The 22,064-nt window shown below is 38.1% G+C and overlaps 1 protein-coding gene across 2 annotated transcripts in view; it reads right to left on the bottom strand.

Moving 5' to 3' along the window:
- The window catches only part of LOC137098586 (cadherin-18-like), a 130,654-nt gene that overhangs the window by 37,382 nt on the left and 71,208 nt on the right, over window positions 1-22,064 (bottom strand). For both annotated transcript variants that reach the window (XM_067474979.1, XM_067474980.1), the window contains exons 5-6: window positions 8,103-8,270; window positions 3,818-4,005 (exon numbers count right to left, since the gene is read on the bottom strand). In XM_067474979.1, the coding sequence (XP_067331080.1) occupies window positions 3,818-4,005; window positions 8,103-8,270 (356 nt within the window). The remainder of the gene's footprint in view (window positions 1-3,817; window positions 4,006-8,102; window positions 8,271-22,064) is intronic.

The raw sequence follows: 22,064 nt of genomic DNA, 5'->3' as shown, positions 1-22,064 counted from the left end.
AAGTAGAAAAATATTTTGTATCCTACACTGCCTCCTAAGGACACTTAATTGTCACTGTCCTGACGGCTGCAGTTAGTGTCAATTAAGAGCACAAACTTTGAATTACCTAATTAGGTTACTCATACTTAAGTCTGTAAAACAATTCCATTTTCTTTTGTTGTTTGGTATAACTGGATTTGTTATTGTGAGGATAATGTTAGTACAACGGATTGCACATTGGCAAACGGCAGTAGTCAATAATAAACTTAGATTGACATGAAATAAACTACACATCCATGCTAATTGCGTACTCCTTCAAGATGTTTAGTTTGTTAAATATGAACTCACCTGCACATTAGCTGAGTTGTTTCATGGAGGTCCTGCTAGCACGTTAGCTCCATCTTGTGCATATTAAGGCATGAACTGATACGCATGTATTGACTGATACGCATGTGGATTCCACACTTTCCCCAGGGAAAGTTTAAAAAAAAAAAAATTAGTGTGGCTTATAGGATTTGGATCCACAGATTATATACTCGAGATCCAGAGATGTGTAAATCAAGATTTGTACTTTGTACCAAGAAATTTACAAATAAAATTTGCACTGCATTTACATTTGTACATCAGAAAGTACACATACAAATAAGTATCGCATCAAGCGTCAAATGTATAACTCCTCACCCATGCAAAGACAATGAAGCAAAATAGTGCAAAACAGATTTGTGTGTGAGAAGATTCGCATCCACACGATGAGATCTGCAAATGCACAACTCGAGATCCACAAATGCATAAATTGTATTTGTATTAAGATTTGTATTTTCCAAACAAGATTTGTATTTGAAATAGTGTCTTTGTGCACAAAAATCTAAATACTTAAATACAAGTACAAATTTTATTTACAATGCATTTAAATGTTCATATCATGAAATACAGATACAAATATTTATTGCATCAAATAAGCTCCATACACCTGACTCTCCCTAAGGATTTCTGATTGCTTGAAACTTGTTGGCCATGCATGCTGAATTTCATCCAATACCATTTCCTCAACAGTTCAGTATATTGAAAAGGACACTGTTCTGTGGTGCTTGAGAAATGCTGGCAATTCAGTCCTGTCACAGAATGTCAGATCATCAAATCTACGTTTGTTGTTTTGCTGTTAAAACCTGTTTGCAGCATTTTACAATTGTTTCTGATAAGTATGACACATCAACCCCGTCTTTCAAAAGTTATGTTTCTACTACAACTGTAAAAGCTCTTTCTAGTAACATAACAGCAACTGTTTTATGCAGCAAATGTGTTTGAATTTATATATATAAATATATTTGCCAAGCAGCTGATGCATATCTCTCATTTATTTACTATTGTGTTTTATGGACAGTGGTGTAGCTAAAGGAGAAATATGCATTGGTATTATTTAATTATAAAATATGCTGGCATGTTGGCTTGTGTTTTATTGCTGGTATGGTACATAAGATATCAAGAGGCGATAGAGTGCCAGAAGTGCATGCATCAGCCCTGCCCAGACAACATATTTTCTCAGAAATAGCCCATCTTGCAGTAAAGCATCTAGTTTGCCTGACTACCGTATTTTTTGTTTTGTTTTTATAGTTTTACGTATTTAAAACAATTGTTTAAAATTAAAAAGACTGTAGTCTCTTTGTAGACTGTAATATATTCTGTTATTTTAATATCAGCATGTAGCCTGGCCTCTGAAAATTAAATACACACGCAATGATTCCCACAGCCTTAATATACTACACCAGATCACCATTTCAATCAGGTAATGTCAAAGCTGGTACCAGCTGTCACTGGACCAGCCGCAGTGTCCTGCACTGACCTAAGGAGACAAACCTTTCACGTTCACACCCAGGGGCGATACATATCAGTAAATAACCATATGTTATGAGACACTTATTAGAACAGCATCACTTTACCATAAGCACCCATCAGCCCCACAAACTTCTTTGTTTAGATTTGATTAGACGTCTAATAAAGCTTCCGTAGACGCCTAATAAGGACCCCATTCCCCAATCTGTGGACCAATGTAATAGCAACAACATTTGAACATTCTGTCAAGGCCTCTTTTGGATATACATAAAATTTAAAGCAGTGCCAGGAGGACGACCATTTTTCTCAAAAGTTAGATGTCCGTCCACAATGTTAAATAGACATTGATAGATGTCTTAAACAAGTATCACATCTGTACATTGGGATAGCCCCTAATTTAGACGTCTAGAGAAATCTAATATTTGTTAAATATGTGGATGTTTTATACCGCACATATTTTAAATTTTAAATGGTCCTTTACACTTTACAGTGCTTATTCACCCATTCACACTCACATTCATATATGCACTAACACACCTATAGGGGAGCTGCTATGCAGCTGGCCAGCACTTACTGGGGGCCACTAGTTAGGGTTTAGTTTTTAGGCTGAAACTGTCAGAAAGGTCATAGCTCTACCATGTTTATTTATACCATGGTATAAATGGTATCTACCATATTTATATGTGTTTATTACTGAGGTCAAAGTGGGTAGTTGAGTGCATTATACGAAGAGGTGTTCTAATGATTAGGCAACGTCATTCATTTTAAATAGGGTTGTTCTAACTTTAGAACCAACATAAACACTGAAAAACTATAACCGTGTAAAAGTAGAATTCAAGGCAGAGCCACTGTATTAAATTGTATTACAGTGCACAGGTGGTAATAATGTTATGCCTGATCGGTGTAGTATGTCTTTGTTAATTCTTTGTTGTGTGTGTGATGTCCAACAAATGTCTTTGGGATGTTAAATTCTGAAGATGTTTTTTACACATCCACACAAGGTTCCAAATGAACATTTTTTAGAACATTTTCTATTGGACATAAACAAAGGTTCCAACATCTCCTTTAGGCTAAATATTGCTGACTCTAAACATCTAAATGAGAAAATCCACTAGCATCCTGTACGGGTTCAGGTTTTAGACTTCGGAAAGGGACCATTTTTGGAAGTAAGTAGACGTGAAAAACAGATTTTAAACAAAGTTGTCTGCAGAGTCAGCCTCTGTTGTCTTTGGATTCTGCACCTAGAAAATGTGAGTTGCTTTAGCTCAGCAGGTGGAGCAGGTCGTTCATCAATTGCATCATCATCAGTGGTTCCATTTTTACTTTTCTGGTTCATATGTCAGAGCATTTTTACTGAGTTGCTCCTGGTGTTTCTCTACAGTCTGTCTGTGTTTTTGGTTGTGTGTTTTCTGTTGTACATCTTTGGCTAAAACCATTTGCCAAATAACTTACTCTAAATGCAACATTACCAAAACATCTAAAATGCAATCTGCACAAGACATGCTAAAAAGACATTTTACAACATTCACCAGTTTTAGAACCTCTGTAGATGTCCAATAATTTAAATAAATGAATAAGTTTGATGTTTACACGATGCTCCAAAAGCAAAATTGCTAAAACTTTCATTCATCAATATGAGGCCTTCCCGAACAGACAGAAGAATTCTTATTCTGGCTATTCAGGGAACCAATTTTGAGCATACGATTTGGACATAAAATAGACATATGTAGCTCACGCTGTTGTTTAGTAGGAAGTTATTAGTGTAATTAGTACTGAGCTGATTTTTTTTTCTAGTGGTAACAAGCCAGTGACAGCATTTCAACTAGAGCTTTGGATTTGCTGCATTGCATCCTTCTCGCATTGTGAGCGTGGTCAAACTGTCATCAAAAGGCAAAAAAGAAATCTTCTGTTCTGGCCTGTTACAGTGACCCTCACAGGTCATACTTCCAACACATTATTTACCAAGCATCATCTAATCTGTGCGTTTTCATCGCTCTCTAATTCATACCTGCTTGAGGGAAATTATTCCCTCCCTGTGGTCTGCATCAGTCGTGATGGTGAAGATGGCTCCTGCATCTGCATTAGTGATGCTATAGGTCATTTCAGCATTTTCTCCTTCATCTTCATCATTGGCTCTGATCCGACCCACTGCTTTCCCAATTGGAGCAAGCTCTGGTACGTACAGCTGGTAGCTCTCTGCAACACAACATTACAATATTGTGTTCATTAAATCTAATATGTAGACAGGTGTATGCTTTTCCAAATCATGTCCAATCAACTGAAATTCCCCCAGGTGGACTCCAATCGAGTAGTAGTAACATCAACCAGAGGTGATCAGAGGAAACAGGAGGCAGCAGAGCTCAATTTTGAGTTTCACAGTCCATGAATACAAATGTACATGTGATTGTTTTTTATTTTTAAATAAGTTTCAAAAAAACTATTACATTTACAAACTATTACTACACATTGTTGTTTTGAGGTATTGTTTGTATAATATTAAGGAAAATAATGAATTTTATTCAGCTGTGGAAAAAGTTAAGTGCTGGGAATACTTTCTGGATGCACTGTATTTGGTAAAACAGGAGTGCATATGAAATATAGAACATTTAGCATTCTCAGAAGATATCATCAGATTTGTCATCAGAAACTAGAAGCAAGAATTATGTCATGTCAATCCAACATTATTTATATAGCACCAATTCACATCAAAGTTATCTCAAGGCACTTTACAGAATAAGTCAAGACTATAAAGATATGTAGAGAAAACCCAACAAATCCCCCCTTGAGCAAGCCCTAGGCAACAGTGAAGAGGAAAAACTCCTTTTAACAGAAGAAACCTCCAGTAGAACCAGGCTCAGGGTGGGCGGTTTCTGCCTTGATTGGTTGGGGTGAGTGGAAAGTGAAGAGAGAAAAGAAAAAAGCAACAACAAAACACCGGGCAGGTTGGTAGGACCAACAGCTGCACACTGGAGAAACACACAGCTCCAAAACTGGGGACACATGCAGAAAGGGACAGAGACAGGTAGACAGAGAAGGAGAAAGACAACTATGGGAGAAAACAGAATTAATGTCATACAGTGGTGACAAATGTGGAGTGAGAGGAGAGGGTCAGGATGAGGAAAGGAGCTCAGTGCATCAAGGAGTGGGTCTTCCACTGGTCTAAGCCTATAGCAGCATAGGTCAGAACTCAAAACAGTACATTGTATGCACTAATGATTATTTTATTCCAGCAGTGCTGGACCAAGCCAAGTAGAAATTGGGGAGGGTTGCGTCAGGAAGGGCATCCGGAGTAAAAACTCTTCCATCAACATGCAGACAATGATCCGCTGTGGCAACCCTGAACCCAAGGGATAAGCCAAAGCGACAAAAAAAAACAAAAACAAAAACAAAAAAAACTTGCAGATATGATGGGGAAGAGTAATTGTCTAATCTCTAAAATGGGAAGCATTGCATTGTGGGATTGCTAGCAGAAAGTATTGCACATGCCACGTACAGTACTTTTAGTGTTTCATTGGGGGAAACTTTGAGTGGACTATGTAGTGGCCATTCTAGCCATTCTATCAAGTTTTAAAAGAGAAGGAGTTGGAAGGCAAGGTATAGTTTATGAAATATAAGTGGTGATGGGACATGTTGACTAACAGGGGGGCGAGGGGTGTTTATAGAGGGTACCGTGTAATATGCTAGTTTTAGGATTGGACACAATAAGGTGCTTGACACAACTTCTCAGTTCTAATAAAGTTTATTATAGAATGTTATTGTTCGCAAAGCAGGATGATGATGTGGCAAGTCCTACGACTCGCTAGATGGCGCTGATCTCCAGTCTATGAGGGAGGACACACAGATGAGTACTTAGCACTGACTTGTGGTATATGGAGTCAAAACAAGAGACAAGACTAACTAGAGTGCAACAGGCAGAGTCAGGTCAACAAATGTAGTGTGGTCCGAACCGTGGATAGCAACTATGAACTCTGATGAAGGCTGGAAAGTCCAGTGACACACTCTATTGATATGTGGGACCATGGTCTCTTTGGGATAGGTAAAGGGCGGAGGAAACATTTGGGGAAATGTTTAGGAGTCTTGGCCTGAGCACGCTCGGGAACATTGAGGAGAAGAGGAGAATAGACAGAAGGTGCTGGTGCTTGGGCGAGGGCTTGAATGACCTCCCTTTTGAGGTCAACTTTGGCTGCGGCGAGATGAACAGAAGAAAGTAAAATGTAGTCAGGGTCCTGAGGCTGGCCATCTGGGTCGTGCATGTGGATAAGGCATCTGCCTTGCAGTTCTTTGAACCTGGGCAGTAGGAAAGGGTGAAGACGAATCTACCAAAGAAGAGGGCCCACCTGGCCTGACGAGGGTTCAACCATTTGGCAGAGCGGCGAGAGCAGGTGAAACTGATTACCGGTGATTAGTAAAGCGGAAAAGAATGTGATGGTACCGGGAAACAGGAAGTGGCTGCAAAATAAAAGTCATGGGGGAGGAAGTGAAGTTGGGGATCCTGACAGACTGGAAGAGCAGGTAAAGCTTGGAAAATCTAAGGATGATAGCTTAAAACTCATCATTAAATTATGATGATGGAGTTCTTACGAGGGAACTAGTGGTGAGTTATTCTCTACAGCGAAGAGGATCGCCAATACAGATGCGAGGATGGAGAAAAGAGGAGGAGAACTAAGGGTGGCTGAAACAATCAGGGAAAAAGAAAGGCAACGACAAACAACCAATATAAAAAGTAGCTACTAAAAGTGTCTGAAGAGAAACGATATTAAAGGACTACTTCAGTCTTCAGTTTTGTGTAAAATACACTAAATCCACAAGAGTAAAGTTGCGTAAAAAGTCTCTTAATACGATAATGTGCAGAGCAGAAGTTCTCCGAGGAGATTTGGGTCCGGTGGCCAGACGAGGGGGTAAAAAAAACAGAGCTCACCAAAGAAAACAGGTAACTTGGATCACGAGGAACAGGAAAACGATCTGACAGAAACGAGCAGGTAACAGTAGCATAGAAAGGGGAGGAGACAGGTGTAGGAAGTTGGCGCTGATTAGGCAGCACCGTGGGGATGGAGAGGCGAGATAGTAATGATCACCATGGCAACAAGAGTCAGCATCACAGCCGTGACACATTCAACATTTGTACAGAACTACAAAACACACTATACAGACACACTATGTAGTGAGTAGTGGACGATTTCAGAAAAAGGCATAGTTATTCTGCCAAGACACTGCTTATTGATTGCTGGGTTTTTCTTCTGGTTGTGCATGGAGAAACCAAACAGTTGCATAGGATATCTGGTAATGTGACTCCATTGTGTGAAATAATTGGTAAATCAAAGCATATGTCCTGGTAAAGTGTACACAATTAAAACTTTTAAATAAGTTGCATCTGCATTCTGTCATTAAGTACATAGCACATAGTACATACAATAATGGTCTGAAGTACAAGTCTTACATTGAAGATGTGTTAGATAGTATTTTTCCGGGTTTCCCTTAGAGTTACTGTGGCTGATTTGGAGTGTAAGTGTCTTACAAGCTAATGGTTATTTGGGGGTCTATATGTATGAACCTAAAACTGCCATAGTTTGGCTGTATTTTCTGTGTATTTCTATTACATTGTTTTTTTTTCTTTTTTGTTTTTTTTTGTTGTTGTTGTTCAACTGAAGTTGCAGGACCCCCAGTTATAATATCTTTTGTGTCACCTAATTTCCCCTGGCTACATTAGCAAAAGCCCTTTAGTGTGGCATTTATCATCCCAAACATTAATTTGACATATTACAAGCTAAGGCTCTGTTTATCCCAGTCTGTCCTCTTGTTTTTGTGTAAGATGCATGGATGAGATTTGACCTGGTTTCTCTTGTATTTAATTGAACTTTTACAAATAACATCTAAGAAAACCATAGCAACAGCTGATGTATAGAGAGAGGAGAACGATGGGGACTTTGGGTGTATGTGAGTAATGAATATTTTGAGATACCCCTGTAACAATGTTGGTGTAATTGTTTCATTCTCAAATATCATATCTGTTCCATAGCAGGTTAAGCTGGTAACAGTGAGCAATCAGATTACTGTAAAAACTGAGTCATCAATCATACAGCATTGCAACCTAGGCAAAAGATTATTTATTCCCAACACGATTCAAACACTGATGATGCATTTAGGCTCTATTCTCAGAATAAAATTACAAGATTGTCTAGTCTACGTAGTTAAAAGTAAAGCTGTGTATAATTGAACTACTTTCTCAATATGGTCCATGCTAATACCATCCACTACATGGTGGTGTTTGGTACCACTTGGGTGGGATCACTTACTCTGTGGAAACTTTGGAGGGTTATCATTGACATCAGTGAGGGTTATATTGACAGTAGTGGATCCCGACAGTCCTCCAACCGAGCCAGCCATGTCTTTGGCCTGAATCACCACAGCGTAGTGGTCCCTGGTCTCACGGTCCATGTTGGACAGCGCTGTGCGGATAACACCTGAGGTGGAGATAATGCAGAGAAAGTTGTATCAGTGCTGTCATAAAACGTAATGAAGCTATGGATAAAAAGCACTTATGTGAGACAGCATCAGTGTTTTCAGAAAATGCCCCAAAACCAAATGTGTTATTTTCAAATGACCTCTTCTTGGCATATTAATTGTGATCAGAGTGAAAGAAGTCAAGTCACGTTGTTGTGTAATGTTATAGGTTCACATAATTGTGTTACTATGACCATGACACCATTGAAGGTAGTGTTAGCACATCTGGTGCAGGGTTAAGAGTTATGGTAAGGGAGCCACAGATTCCAAAACCCACAGTGACAAGCACTCGCTGTATGAAAGTACCTCAATAATTTAGAAGGAAATGCCTAATTTGCAGTAAGAGATATGTGCTTATTTTAAGTTTGGCAAAGGAGACCTTGGTTGGCCAAATCCTGGTTTTTCCAAACTTCTTCCATTTGGGAATTATGGAGGCCACTGCACTCTTGGGAACCAGCAGTGCAGCAAAATTTTTTTTTGTAGCCTTCCCCAGATATGTGCCTTGTAGTAATCCTGTTTCTGAGCTCTGCAGGCATTTGTTTGACCTCATGGCTTTTGTTCTGATACAGTAAGCATTATCAGCTCTAGGACCTTCTATAGAGATGCGTGTGCCTTTCCAAATCATGTCCACGTAATTTAATTTGCAACAATTGGACTTCAGTCAAGGTGTAGAAACATTTCAGCAAGAGTCAAGAGAAATGGGAGGCACCTGAGCTAAATTTCAAATGTTGTTGCAAACAGTCTAAATATGTTCAATAACGGCCTTTGTATTGAGACTGTTTGTGATATTAATCTCTTAATATTGAGTGACATTTCAATTTTTTCCTTTTAATAAATTTACTGACATTTCTAAAATTCTGTTTTCACTAGATTAATGAGATAAAATAGAATTGGAAGGATTGTCGTATCAGTGTGCAACATAACAAAATTGAAAAAAGGGGGTCTGAAAACTTTCTGAATGCTCTGTAATTTGGTTTATTTATACAATGCAATGCTAAGATCATCTTGAACAATTATACTGAAGACAATGAAGGATTACTGTGATGCCACAATCTTTTATAGACTAATGCTGTTTTCCAAACAGGTTTTGGAAAAACTTAGTCCAAGCTCTTCAGTGAGTATTCCAGCTGAAGGATTTATTACATATGTGGTGATAAATCCCACTCACGCTTTTGGGTTCGAGGGTCCTAATATGTCACCTGTTGCTAGGACTTCAATCTTCTGGACAGACATCTCAAATGTTGTTTCTGGAATTCGATGCTGGAGCCACTCTATCAGTTTGGGGTTCACAGCCCCAAATGTTCCAGTGACCATTGGGACCACTTCTGCCTTCAACTTCTTTCATATTTCTTGCTCTACTTTCAGCTCCAGTTATTTTTTGAGCTTCTCGTGTTCCTTCTACCTGATGTTGCCATTATTTAGGATTGCTACATCTATCAGTAAGGCCTTAATCTTAAGTTTGTCCACTGCTGCTATGTACAGTCAGTTGGCCATTGACAGTTTGCTAGTCTGTATCCGAAATTCCCATGGGATCTTAGTTTAGTAAGAGGTAAACCCCATTTTGAACTTGGAACCTCTAGGCTATTCGCAGCATATATGTTTCTGTACATTATGCTATCCACTTGGTAATGTCCTCGCTGCTAACAGCTTGTACCCTGCTGTTATGTGCTGGATTGTCTCAGGGGCATCTTTGTCCATTCCGTATCTGGAGTATCCAGCAGCCAGTAGGACTTTTTTAATATCAGCACCAAAATCATGCAGGGATTTGTCATTTCATGATGGTTCCTAAACTTCCTTCTCTTGGCCCTCATGTTTCTTCTGCTTGAGGTATTCAGTAAGCATGCCATCACTTCCTGATGTTTTCATGAATCTTTCTTGTTTCATCCTGGTAAGTAGTTTTAAAGCTCACTAGTCCTTAGCCAGTCTTTCCTTTGTGTACAATCTCAGGATGCTGGATTAGGAGTGAAACCCAACATATATGGTGAAGAGCTTCCTTGTCTTTATCTCAGTAGCCTCTATCTTCTCGTTTGGCCTGTTTATTATGGCAGCAGTGTATCTGATGACCAGCATCTGTAATTTCTACCGCACCAGCCACAAGCTGACTGCTTTAGTACTAGACTGATTTGCATCCTACTTAAAAGGGACAGCAATTTCCTGCGTGTGAATGGGAGGTGAATCCAATATTGTCAACACTGTCCCTCAGCAATAAATACTTGCTTGATTGCTGCCTCTCGGCTGCATAATTTGTAAACAATATATTCTACCGTCGTTATGCTGATGACACACAGTTGTACCTGTCACTATTCCAAAGGGACCTTACCCCTATCCGATAAAAAGTTCGGTGCCACAGAATTTTTGCCTCTATAAATGCAGAAGTGGTACTGTCTTTGGTTAAAAGAATAGTGAGTCTGAGCATGTACAGTTTTTCTTTCTAGGTTCTCACTGTTATTGATAGAATTACATGGTAGGACCCACACAAAATTTGTAGTATTAGGTTCTATTTACACTTCAATATACCATTGGTCCTATTAGTTTCTAACCAAAGGGAGAACAAGTTTGGATAAGACAAATGGTCCTAAGTCCTTAAAGAGAGCATAGGGATGAATAGCCTAAACGGGCTTTAAGGTAAAGGACTTGTTGGATCGTGATGGCTCAGTGTGGTTGTGTGGTGCAATAACAAAACTGCACTCCTGACGTGAACACTAAAGGCCCATTCAAGGTAAATAAGACATAGGTATATTTAGATATTTTAGCCAATGACTGGTTTTTACTGAGGACAGTTTTCATCAAAAACACATTACCAACTTCAAAGTTGTATGTACCTGCACCATGTGTGTTCACATGGTGCTACACTGCACCATACAACAATATGTACAGCTCATCTAAAAGTGATATGTGCAGTATAGAGAAAACAACTGCAAACTCAAATTTTGTTTGTATGGGAATAATATTATGTTGTTTGCTTTTAAATAACCAGACTCTGTTTTCTATGAACATAATGAATTGTTGACAATTCGTAGAAATGCTGTGTTGCAAGTAGGTTGATACCGAACCTATTAAAAAAAATGATTCCACACAATATCCAGTTTGTCTGACTACAGTGTTATTGAGTGTTTGGTTAAATGTATAGAAAGGATCTGTTTATAAACCTTTACATATTACAAAGTTTCTTAAAAAACATTGATTTTGTAACTTAAACGTTCTTTGGTGTGACGCTTGTGTGCTTTGTACGCTTGTCCCCTTCTGACAACTAATTTTCCATTTAGCATTTAATTCATTCATAATCCATTCAGTGATGACATTCCCTAAAAAACAAAATCATATTTGCAGTATACTTACATAGAAACATATTTTTTGGAATCGAGGCTTACAGTATTTTATTTTCTGAAAAATAATCTTTTCATTTGTTAAGGTCATGCTTCTCTTTGATCAGCTAAGCAAATAGGATAATAAGATAATAATGAGATTTACTAATTGCCACACCCTCTGAGATATATTCTTCTTCACCTACTACTTTTGCTTCTGCCTGTACAAGAACCAAAACAGCATATGGGAGCTTGAACTTGTCACAGCATTAGTACAGCATAAATAGGGCCTTTAGTCTTCTTTGTACACTGCAATTATTGATCAAATTATTGATTAAAGTATGAGGTTTTTTTTTTTTTTTTGTATTTGCTGAGTCCTTTTTATCTATACTTCACATAATCATTCATTTAATGAACATCATCCAGACTCAAGTACTTTTGAGCCACTGGATGAACTAGAGGATGATCTCATTATTCAGTTATAAAAGTGTGCTGTGCTCTGAAAAACTCCCCACACTGAAAAACCTAAAAAGAAATGCTTATAGATTGTATGGTTTCATTTTGAGGTGTGTGATGTGTGAGATCATCACTACAGATGATATGCTGAACAAACACAAAGGTAAAGGCAGCAGCCGGAAGGACAGAAGACCTCACTTTACAAGACATCAACAGTGAGAAAGTCTCAACCAAAACTGGTTCTAACAAGGACAGCAATACCCTAACACACACACACACACACACACACACACACACACACACACACACACACACACACACACACACACACACACACACACACACACACACACACACACACACACACACACACACACACACACACACACACACACATACTTACCCATTTCACCCACACAAGATGCAGAAAGTGTTTAGCCTGGAGGGTCTGCTCCACTGCATTACTCGCTTCACGGGCTTACAAAGCAGAGAGCCATCTGGCCTTATCAGCCCCTTTAGACTGAGCAGAGAGACACAGTGCAAGCTGGACAGGACAGCCAGCACACATTATGCACCTGTATCACAGAGAGTAACCAGGGGAGAGACACATTCTGAAGGAAAGCATGAGGGGGATGTGCGAGAGCACGACAGAGAACAAAAGGAAGTAGAGAGATTGAAATTGGAGACTTGCATTAAAGCGAGGTAGAGGGAGGGAGAGAAAAATTTGAAGGACTGTCCTGAGTTAGTGACAAAATTTATTTAAAAGTATCACAATTAGTTTTTTATTATTGTACCAACATTTATTTGATTGGAAGTCGCATGTTAAGATGTCTCTTCCCAGACAGATGTATAATTCTGGCTTGAGTTCTTTTATGAAAATAAAATGTGACACAAAACCAGCCCCCACCAGCAGGAAACCAAAAGACCCTGAGCTGTACACTTCTCACCACCCTCTTTATGACAAAATGAGAGCAGCCCAAATGATACAAGGACTGTGGGCTGGGAAATGTATGATTATGATTGTCCCTAGTAAAAAGGTACTTGACGTAATAAATGCAGCTCTCTTATGCATCCCCTCGTCTCACATTTCACTGTAATCCCTCACACACGGACACAGGAGAGAATCCAAAAAAATGACAGATAAGAGGAGAATATTTTTTCTGTTCTTTAGCATGAAGAGAGACAGCAATCAGAAAGCAAGGGAAGGAAAGCTAAGCATACATATTAAGGCTCAATAGTTGTTTCTCATTCAGGCTTCCAGTAGATATTTTGTGAAAGCATTCACTATCAGTACATGTAACCAAAAGAACAATTTAACATGTTTTAGCAATAGGAAACCAGTATAGTTACGGAAATTTGGTATGTAGTATGTGTTATGTATGTACAAAGCCAGTTTCAAGAAAAAAAATAAGAAGATAATTATGTAAAGTAGATCTCAGTGCATGGAAAGGTGACTTTAACATTTATATAGACTTTAGGGTTTTAGACAACTACAAACTTCCAATATTCAATCCCCGCCTTCAAAGTCTATGAAAAAGCTAGAGCAAAGGAATGATGTGCAGCAATAACTCATTTCAAGAATTCCAGTCAGAAAAGTTAGCAAGAGAAAAGTTAGTTGCCAGCATTTGCTTCTTATTTGCATTAGCTACCCAAAAAATTCCAGAAAAACATAACCCTTATCCTCATGTACAAAGCCCGTAATGACCTCCTTGCATTGTGTTATCCCAGTTTAGCACTTTCTTCTCAGAATGCAGGTCTAATTGTGGTTCTTAGAAATCCTAAATTAGCAATGGGAAGCAGGGCCTTTATCTATCAAGCTCCAATGGAACCAGCTCCTAGTTTAGATTTGATAGGAAGATAAGCTTTCTACTTTGAAGACTAGGCTTAAAACGTTTTTAGTTTTTTTAGTTTTTTTTTTTGGAGAAGCTTATAGTTAGACTTGGCTTAAGCCTGCTTCATATATGCACTCTGGATAGTGCCCACAGAAATCAGCCCCGGACTCTGGAGTCACGTTTCACACACAGCATCCTCACGGGTAAAACATGATAGAAAACCTAGGCTGTGAGAAACAGTGTTTTGCTGTTGTCAACACACCCATTCCCTCACTTTAAATCCTCCAGACAATTTGGGAAAGAGCACTGTGTTGCACACATGGTTCACACACACAATATGAACATTGTGCCAGGCGGCTCCCAGGATAAAATCAGGATAATGTCGGTGGCGTCTCACTCTGACATTTGCATTCTCACAGACACCATTCAGAATAATTTCAGGATTCTAGTGAATGTGTGAAAGAGCCTTTTGGTGACTCTTGACTAGCTTTTAGTTATGCTGCTATAGGCTCAGATTGCTGGAAAACCCCTTAATGCACTGAGCTCTTTTCAACTCCTCTTTTCTCCTATCCATGCATTTACAATATAAGTCACTATTGCATGACAATATCTTTGTCTTTTTGCTCCTGCCCTCCTTGTGTCTGTACATGCAGGTACCCATGACTTTGAAGCTGTGAGTTTCCTCATTCTTTTTACAAGAGGTGACCAAAACAACCAGAACCATCTCTTCCTATAATGCACTTCAGTACGACTGCACTACCCACTTTGACCTCAATAATAAACACATAGAATTATCAGCTTTATGACAGTTTCAACCTAAATACTGAGAATTTATAACATTGTAAAAGTAGAATTCATGGCAGAGCCACTGTATTACATTGCATTAAATTGCAGGAGTGGTCATAATATTATGCCTGATCACTGTGTTACTACAGTTTATATCCTACACATTCAGTCTTACACAACCGAATTTACAGCTGCGAAATTGATGTGTTAATTAATCAATTATTATTTTTATTTTTATTATTATTACATATAAATAATTAATCCATGTACTTTATTCCTGACTATATCACCAAATACATAGTAGATTTAAAATTTCATTTTACTATCAAATCTGTATAAAGTGTCTAATTTTTTATATTTTTAAATGCTGATTATTTTTAAATTGCCTTCTCTATATGTAACAATTTTTGTTTTTTTTATTTAATGTGTTGCATTTGGGGAGCTAACACATTAGCAGCTGTCAGTAGTGTTGCAGTTTAGGGTACTTTTGCAGCCTTCAGTTGGCGAGTACACCAATTCCACTTTGGCTTCCTCTTAATTTCAGCTTAATCTAACACATGGTTTTTTGGGTTGGTTCTGTAAGGTCCTGACCTTACTATGGGAAATAGCTTGGCATTCTTTTGTTGTAAACTGGTGGTATACAAATAAATTAAATTGGAGGTAACGATTATTTTTGGTACAGCTGTAAAATATGTACTTTCATTTCTTTTAGCTCAACATTATACTGCCTCTCCTGAGGAGGATTACAGTCCAACATAATGCAAATGATATCTGTTTTTCAATGCGTAAAGAGCAGAGAGAAACAGGCAAGAGAAAGAAAAATAGGGGATTATATATTGAAAGGATCCCCCTGCAATCACATGCGCACACATGTACACCGCCGTTTTGTCACTCTGAATGTTTGGCTTTCATCCTGTGATTCCCGCCACTTCAGAGTGTCCAAGGTTAGCCATCCTTTTCTCTCCTGATAATTCATGTGCTCATACAAGCATGAAGGCCCAGAGCCGGAGCCTCCTTTCCAAGGCCACCAGAGAGCTGCACAGAAAGGAAGTTACTGTATAATATCAGCATGGCACAGATAACACCCACAAAGAATGGGTGTTTGGTGCACTTCATGACAACAGTATTCATGGTGTGTTTTTTTTCCATTATACAGAGAAACCCTAAGTCTTTGCATCTGCTAACAGCTTGTCTTTTTGTATCCATTTATGAAATCATCTAATGAGAAAAACAAGAAAAAAATCAATTCCTTCCTCGTGAGATTTATTTTTAAAAAGCGAATGCAAATATATTGGCCTTGATGCCTGACAGGTCCTAAAAGTGGATTAGCAGATGAAGACGATTATGTTTGACAGAGCTTTATTTTCAACATCCAATTAAATAATACCTAAGCTTTTTTCACAGAAGGTGAGATTTTGACTAATTTCACATTTTTTTTAAAAGTCTTAATGATGCTTTTGTATACTCTTATGTTCCAGGCATTTTTATTATCTCACTTAACAGAAAGATCTCAGCTCTCTTTAAACAGTATCAGATTGTATTTCAGTATTCTTACTTTGAGCTTCCTAGAGCTGTGTTACCAACCCCATCTCCTAAAAATGATGTCCCTATGCAACTAAACTGCAAGTGCAATTGTGTTTTTGTAGGGACAGAAATGCACTCAATAGTTTATGAACGATGCACCACTTTCATTAACAGTAGGTGAGTTGCAAGTTGTAGGTGTTGGGTGATTAGGTTTATAGTGTCCAATGCACAAGTGTTTATGTCACATGTGAGACATTTTATATTCAGTGCCTAACTCTAACCAAACTGTTTTGTTTGCACAGTTTTAATTGTGTGTTTTTGACTGTAAAGGTTACACCAACTGCCACTGTGGTGCCTTTGTAAGAGAGATGCATTTGGATGCCTGGAGCTACACTTCAGAATATCAATACAGACACCAGCGGAGCGCTTCAGCCATGTTGAACATAATGCAGACTGCCCCAGTGCATGAGTATGTCCTTATGCAGATGGGGGGAGGTCCATGCCATGTGCTGTAAGTGTGTGTGGCCTGTAAGAGCGTTAACGTATGTCTTCCCTGTCATTAGGTATCCTTAGGGTTTACTTGTGGATGACAGCTATCTCAGAGGACTGAGACCTTTCAGCCTCTTTCTTGCCCCTTTAATAGTTTGGAGGTTTCCCAAGTGAATCTTAATGATAATTAGGGACCAACAGCTCGTTTAGTGTATTTTTGTCTTATTTAGGTTTTATATTTATTGAGCTATTTTTCAATGAACATTTAGTATTTTGCACTTACATTTATATTTAGTCATTTAGCAGATGCTTTTATCCAAAGCGACTTACAAGTGAGGTACAAGGCACCAAAAATCTATGTCAAGGAGAAAACATCACAGTAAAGTCCTTTAGAAAAGTGTTAACATTTCACGAGATGCAAGTGCGAGAAAAAGCAGAAAGAAAGTTTTTTTAAAACCTACCTGATTCAAAGAGAACCTGTGTGTTTAAAATAGTTGTAGTTGCTACCCCTGACTTCTTTTTGTAATCCATCCCTCCTTTCATAGATAAATTCCAGTCCTTATTTTTGTTCTTGTCTCATTCTTCGTTTTTATTTACTCTTTATTTTTTTCACCCGCATCTCCCCTGCTCGGCAACTGATGTCAGGTAAATTCCACAAAACATGTTGTCTTTGGCTCCCACCTGCCTGCACCACTAAGTTCATCTGTCAGCCAACTGAGATGCTGTGCAACATGTTAAACAAGCCCACAGCATTCAGCTGCTCGCCTCAGAGACACACTGGCAGCTCAGTGCACGGTCAAAGCCTGGAATTCATTTCCTGTCTCTCTGTGTTGAGTATAAAGGGGCAGCCACACTAATTACATTGATCAAGATAAAGAGAAGGGGGAAGTCCAGCTCTGGATTTTAACACTACTAAAAATTTAATATAAAGATCCACTCATCTTTTCAAAAACTTTTGCTACAACAGAGAGGAGCATCCTATCTCTGATAAAGAAATCGCCACAGATTCCCTCTGTTTGCACAGATAAACAGGTTGCTTAGAGACTGTCCTCCTGGGAAAATACGACTAAGTAGATCATTTACGCCAGCTAGTTTGCTGCCCGGCGCCAACCTGGTACAGTTTAAGTTCCTCCCTAGGTGGTGGCACTGTTTCAACAAACAGTTCTGTTAGTCGAGTGAGACGGCAGGGACAACATTCTGCATACTGTATAAACCTTTGGAAGTATTCCTGCAAAAACAATTAGGTTAACTAGCAACACGATTTTCAATTAAATTGGTCTGAAATTGACACTAACATTTCTATAAGGTTTGCACTCACATTTTTATATAAATTGGGGTGTTAATCAGGATATTAAGGACACTTGGATCAGTTTTAATTTAGTAATTTTGCTAAAGAGTTTCCAACATCTTCACATCAACAAAAACAGTAGCAGCGGCAGCAAACTAGGTCAACTGCTGAAGAACATTTAAACCATGAGCAATATTTTTAGTTATGAGTACTAAAACTCAATCTTGGTGCAATTGCTTGATGCTGCTGTTGTCCCTCCAAACTCTGGTTGGTTGAGAAATATGCAAACAGAATTTAGGTTGATAAAACTATCTCACTCTTGGTTAGTAACTCATACAGTCTTGTAAAAAGAATTTCAATTTATCTCATTTACTATTAAGAACCCCACATTCCCACTGTATTAGTCACTGTATTACAGAGCTACTTCCTGCTTTAGCTTGGACAGCCCAATTTTCATTTTGTAAGGGCAAAACATAGGATAGCTATAAGCACTTTTGCTGTGAACTTTCTTTTTAGGTAATTTTGTGATTTTTTGGGGGGATATTTCATTGGAACCAATGCAACCAGTGGCTCCAAGATGGCAAAGTGGGTCAGCATAAGAAGTGGGAAAGTGTATAAAAAATGCAAACAATTGATTGTTGTGTTTCTTTTTTTCCGGTGAGTGGACTTGAATGGCTTTAAGTATAGTCATATACTGTAGGTTCTCAAATATTAACTTTTAAAGAAAGTTTTTTGTTGCAGTTATGACTCATGTTTTACTTAACAGATGAAGAGAAACTAATGCAAAGTCATTTTTGCATTACTTTTGCAGTAAGGTGTTATTTAAAACACTTCTGAATTCAGTATGTTCTGTAAAAGCTGCTAATGTAAAAAGCAAAAATTACCTGTAAAAACATTGTACAACATATTGTTTTGTGAACTATTAACAGGTAAATTCTGTAATTTTAATGGAATACACGATACAGTTATAAACTTAATTACAAATAATTGTTTTTCCTGTCAGAAAACAATACATGCTATAATACAACAACACCCTGTGAAACGAATTCAGTTGTATACTGTTACTTTTTTGTTATTTTTACAGTAAATAAGTGCAAATTTTACAAGACTTTAGTGGCAATATTTTCTGCCAGGTACATTTACATGAAGGTGTAATATCAGTGTTTCAAAATAAAGAACAGATGTAATGTAATATATAATTAATGCAAATGCACCTTTATTGTGTATGTGCAACATTTTAGTAGATTCATAAACCAAATTCTCCTAGCCTAAGGTGCAAGTGTGTGTAGCAGTGCAAAATTCCTTGTGTGGAAATGTAATTTTGTACTATGGTGTGTATACTTACTGTCCTCCCGGTCCTACTTCTCATGTGCAATCCTGCTCTATCTTCTCAGTTTTCCCTCCACATTTACACCCTAACTCAGCTGCACCAATCACACAAACCTAGCCATTTTGTTTCATCATCTCTCAGTGTTAAAACCTGAAAAGACTCAAATTTAGTAGCTTTCTCAGCACTCAAAAGTATTATATTAGGCACTGTGCAGCCAGTAATCATCAGGTTTGCTTTATAGAAATCATGGTCACCAATTTAGTTAACAAAGGGTAAATGGCACATTCATGGGGCTACTAGTAGCTCAGATATACCTGGAAACAAATAGTACATAAATAGGCAAAAGAAGCCGGTAAAAAAGCTAGAGTTGAAATGTATTTTTTTTTATTTAACCTTTATTTGAGATGAAAAATCTCTTTAATAAAGAGAGATTAAAAAAGAGATTTAAAATTTATATAAAGAAATCATATTAGTCTGTCAAAATCAGAGGGTTTAAGTTTAGTATGGAGAAAAATAAATTAGCAGTGTCAACAGTACTGGGACAGTGTGGAGAAAAAAGTAAAAACAGTCCAGAATAAAGTAGTTGTGCAAGGACTCAAACAGAAAAGAGCTAGGTCAGGTAATTTCGACCAGTCAGTGTCAGTGTTGCAGGCAAAAAGATGGCAGACACACTAATCTGTTTTTAGTAATGACTGGACTTATTGCACATAGGTAGAATAAATTGCCAGCTGCCGTAAACCCACCCCCCAGGGTTTCTAGATTGTAAAATTGCCCTGCAACTGCGTTCAAGTCACCCTGTATCTGTTGCCACATTTGATTAAATTTTTGGAATTCCTGCCTAAATATTTGGCCTCTGTATGTTCAGATGCTCTCTTAGCTCTTCTAGCTGTTTGCAGTTGAATTGTTTCACCTGGATTATAGATCGTCTGGATTTCATCTCCCATTTTCTCCACCTGGTATTATCCACCTGGAGTTTGTGTAATTTACTTCAATTCCATCTGTCAGCGTGACTTCCTGTTGTTTGAGTCTGTGTTTGCATCCCATCTGTCTGGTGTTGAAATGGTGACGGAACAATCTGGCCGTGACATGGATACAGCAGGCTTGACATCTTTGGTGGGGGAGTTTCAAGAGTATTTCCTCAGACCTGCACTGTAACCATGGAGTTGTATGTGAGAACGCAGGCGTGATGCAGTTGGACCAGACAGAAAGGGTGAAAAGTTAGTGTCGAGTTTGTTCGATTCAGTCCGTGTGTGAAAAGCACAGGTAAAGGTCCAGAAAATTCATCACAAACAAGGGGGGCATGTTGACTTCCTTTGGTTTACTTTAAACTAACTACCTGCAAATTATTTGATAATGAGATATGAGATAGCTGTTTGGATTTATATTGGGGTAATTGAACCTTATATTTATGAGTGTATTGTGCTGTCAGCTGCTGTATTTCTTGTTTAGCTGTGGATGAGCTGATAATATAGATGAGACATTTTCAGCAGAGTTGCAGTGATGAATTCAGAGAACATCTAAACATCAACATTTTTGCAGTGGTATCATACACAGATTATCCCTTCTAACAGGGTCTATAGGTTTAAGTGTGGGTATTGCTTTCAATCAAAATCAATATCCAACAAAAATAAAAATTGGAAAATATTTTCTTAACAATGCACACGGTTATAGCACTGGGACTGAGGCAGTAGCACTGGATTGACTTGCTAGCAGATACTGACACAAACACTTATCTGTGTCATTAACATAAGTTCAATTTATTTATTTATTTTTATTTTTATTTTGAAATAGATTTGTCTATATGAAGATTTGCTATTACAACTACCAAGTCGGTGATGCAATTATCATTGACTAAGTTAAATAAAAAGCAATAAGTTCAACCATTATTACAAGGTTCTCTTCTAGAGAGTACAGCACCCTGGAAGTTCTCAAATTGTGTCTACTCACATAATTCTCTAACCAAGTACTGACAGTTAAGTGATGTTCAGATTTTAAAAAGTAATGGTTCTGTTGATCTATCTCTCAAGGATCCACTGAATTATTTTTGATGACTTTGATCCCAGTTGATGCAATAATTGGTTTAGATCTCGTTATCCCCACGTACATGCATGTGATTTCATTTTACTTTCCTGTCTTCAGGAATTACCAGCTGAAATTTTTTAGGTCTCAACATCCAAGTACAGAGCTGTGCAGGTTGGCGGTTATGTGGAAAGTCCAACAAAAGACCTGTTTATAGGCTTCTGGTGGATGCAGTGTAGGCTGGTGTTACTAAACCTGCAGTGTCTCCTGTATCTTTTAATTCATAAAGCAACACTCTAGCAGAGAGCAAAAAGTTTCTTTGAAGAGAAGGAGCACACTATTATGTACAAATCAACCCACACTTTTTCACAAGGTGAATGTGGGAAGATCAATATGAAAGCTGTAAAAATGAGTTCTCCAGCAGATAATTGGATTATCCTGAAGGTGTGGTTTTAGAAATTTCTCCAGATTGTTTATTTCTACCGTCATAAAGTGGGCAATGCAAACAGCTGTGAATCCAGCTTCACTTTAATTGCCATCTTCCGTGAAGAACCAACCATAAACCTTTAAGAGCCACCTTTCATGTCTACAGGAGTGGGTGGCATCGTACTCTAAAGATTTTGAGATAAATTTTACTCTGTGAACTCAGGAACTCTTAGCTTATTTAGCACAGGACATCTGAAATAAGCCAGATCAGCAATCGCACTCAGGTGTAGACCAAAACA

Source organism: Channa argus, chromosome 14, assembly GCF_033026475.1.
Source record: "Channa argus isolate prfri chromosome 14, Channa argus male v1.0, whole genome shotgun sequence".
Lineage (NCBI taxonomy): Eukaryota > Metazoa > Chordata > Actinopteri > Anabantiformes > Channidae > Channa > Channa argus.
The sequence above is the reverse complement of the archived record's forward strand: the minus strand, read 5'-3'. Positions and strand labels throughout refer to the sequence as shown.